Source organism: Hyperolius riggenbachi, chromosome 4, assembly GCF_040937935.1.
Source record: "Hyperolius riggenbachi isolate aHypRig1 chromosome 4, aHypRig1.pri, whole genome shotgun sequence".
Lineage (NCBI taxonomy): Eukaryota > Metazoa > Chordata > Amphibia > Anura > Hyperoliidae > Hyperolius > Hyperolius riggenbachi.
In genome coordinates, this window is record NC_090649.1 from 28,629,615 (window position 1) to 28,631,926 (window position 2,312).

The 2,312-nt window shown below is 36.4% G+C and overlaps 1 protein-coding gene across 1 annotated transcript; it reads right to left on the reverse strand.

Moving 5' to 3' along the window:
- Positions 1 to 297: 297 nt before the first annotated feature.
- On the reverse strand, positions 298 to 1,266 carry LOC137504602 (olfactory receptor 2B6-like). The gene has a single exon (XM_068233185.1). It carries the CDS (start codon positions 1,264 to 1,266, stop codon positions 298 to 300), a length of 969 nt encoding a protein of 322 aa, XP_068089286.1.
- Between the last annotated feature and the right edge of the window lie 1,046 nt (positions 1,267 to 2,312).

Sequence of the window (2,312 nt, forward strand, 5' to 3'; positions counted from 1 at the left end):
CGACAGGATTGCCATTTATTGTGGAAATAGAAAAAAGAATAGAAAAAAAGAGTCCTTTATCCAGTATTTAAATATCTAATTTTAATAAATAAACTTTTCTGGGTACTGAATTTCCTCCATATGAAAAACAAAAGTAGACTTAAATAGTTTTAGGCTAAATCTTAGCCAAATATTTGATGGTATCTTCAGACATAATAATTCCTTTATGTTGTATGTAAGTTCTTGTACTACTGCTAGTTCTAACGATATTTGTGGATGGTCTTCTGTTGATTTCGGTATGAGAACTGATTTCTGATTTTAAGGCTTGTGAGGGTGATGTATTGAAGTATGAACTATCTTCCATAGCTTGTGCCAAGAAACCTTCAGAGCTGATTTAACTTCATTATTTCTCAGCGTATAAACCAGCGGATTCAACAGCGGTGTGACTATAGAATAAAACAATGCAAAGTGCTTGTTGGCATCAGGTGATGACTCAGATTGAGGCTTCAAATAAGCAGCCATAGATGACCCGTAGAATAAAGTCACAACAATTATATGAGAGCCACAAGTCGAAAAGGCCTTTTTTCGTCCTGAAAATGTACTTATCTTTAAAATGGCTCTTATTATGTTAATGTATGTTATGGTAATGAAACTGACTGGTACGATTAAAAAGAGGACGCCAACTGCAAAAACCACAGATTCAACAACTGTTACATTTCCACATGCTAATGATAAGACTTCTGGCACTTCACACATAAAATGGTTAACTCTGTTATGTCCACAAAGATCCACGCTCCATGTAAGTGTAACATGAAAATTAGATAAAAGAAATGGACAAACCCACGCAGCTGCAGCTATTTTGATACATGTAGTTTTGGAAATTATTGAGGTATAATGTAATGGGTAACAAATTGCAATATAACGATCATAGGCCATTATGGCTAAAAGTAGACATTCAGTCCCTCCCAGTGATAGAAATATGTACATTTGTGCAACACATTCTTCAAATGAAATAGTTTTCTTGGCTGATAACAGATCTCTTAGCATCCTTGGGATACTTGAGGATGAATAGCAGATGTCCACAAAGGATAGATTTATGAGAAAAAAATACATTGGAGTGTGAAGCCTGCTGTCCATGACTGTAGCCAGGATAATAAGAGCATTTGCAAATAAAATGGCCAAGTACATGATCAAAAATATTATAAAAAGTATATGTTGTACATTAGGGATGCTGGTAAGTCCCAGCAAGATAAATTCTTTAATGTATGTGTCATTGTTCCAAGACATTCTGCAAAAACGTATAGTTTGTGAAATCAGAATAATGGTACTTGGCCAAATATTCTGGCACTTACAAAGAATTTGACTTGGCAGTTGCTTAATGGACACGGACAATGTGATATGTGCACAGATAACACAGATATTACAGGTCAAGGACAGTACAGGAGTTGAAATAGTGCAAATCAAGACAAGAATAATGTGCTTTCCAATTCCAGTTCTTTGGAAGTAGTTAAAGTCTGGTCAAGGAACAATTATGGAAAAACATAAGTCTTAAGCCACTTAATGTCCAAGCCAGTTTGTTCTAGGTGTTGTTGTATGGAAACCAAAACATTGAAGTATCTAATGGTTCTGGTTAACTCAAAATATGTCAACATCAACAAGCAATTGTTTAATCAGTGCAGTTTAATGACTAACTGTCCATAGTTTTCTTGCAAGCTTTTGAAATACCAAGTTTATTTTCCAGGCTTCTTCAACAATGACCCCATGTTCGTTTGTCACTCTGTCTTACCTCCTTTGAAATGTAAAGGACCTGATCAGTGCTTAGGTCTATTCAACCCTGAGAGCATTTGACAATACAGTAAAAGCATTCAATAAACAACTAAACAGAGCAGTAAGATAATAAAAGTTTGAGATGCGTGAAGGAGACAGTCTCCCAGTCTGTCAGGATACAGTCATTAATTAAAGAAGTATGGATGGGCCCAGTGGGGCTAAGAGTTTTAACCATAAATCCAAGTTTTATATTTTCTCCTTTTTCTGGGGTCTGGATTTTTATTTTCAAATATGTACACAAATGTTTGCCTTTGCTCCCCAGAAACACATTTCCCCTTTGAACAGTAATTCAAAGGTTTCCTATGCTGTGAAAAAGTGTTCTTCCAAAGTCCTGTACCCTGGAGAAACAGGACAGAAGAGGCTGAATATAAATGATTGAGGGCTGGTACACACCAAGGGCTTGATTCACTAGAGCGTGATAACTGCTGTCACAGCAGTTATCACGCGATCTGCCACGCGCAAAGGTTTATGCGCGTAAAGGCTTACTTCACGTGATAAGCAAAGGT

Bases quoted from the DNA above. Each gene is read 5' to 3' on its own strand.
- LOC137504602 (XM_068233185.1), bottom strand. From the start codon at position 1,266: ATGTCTTGGAACAATGACACATACATTAAAGAATTTATCTTGCTGGGA.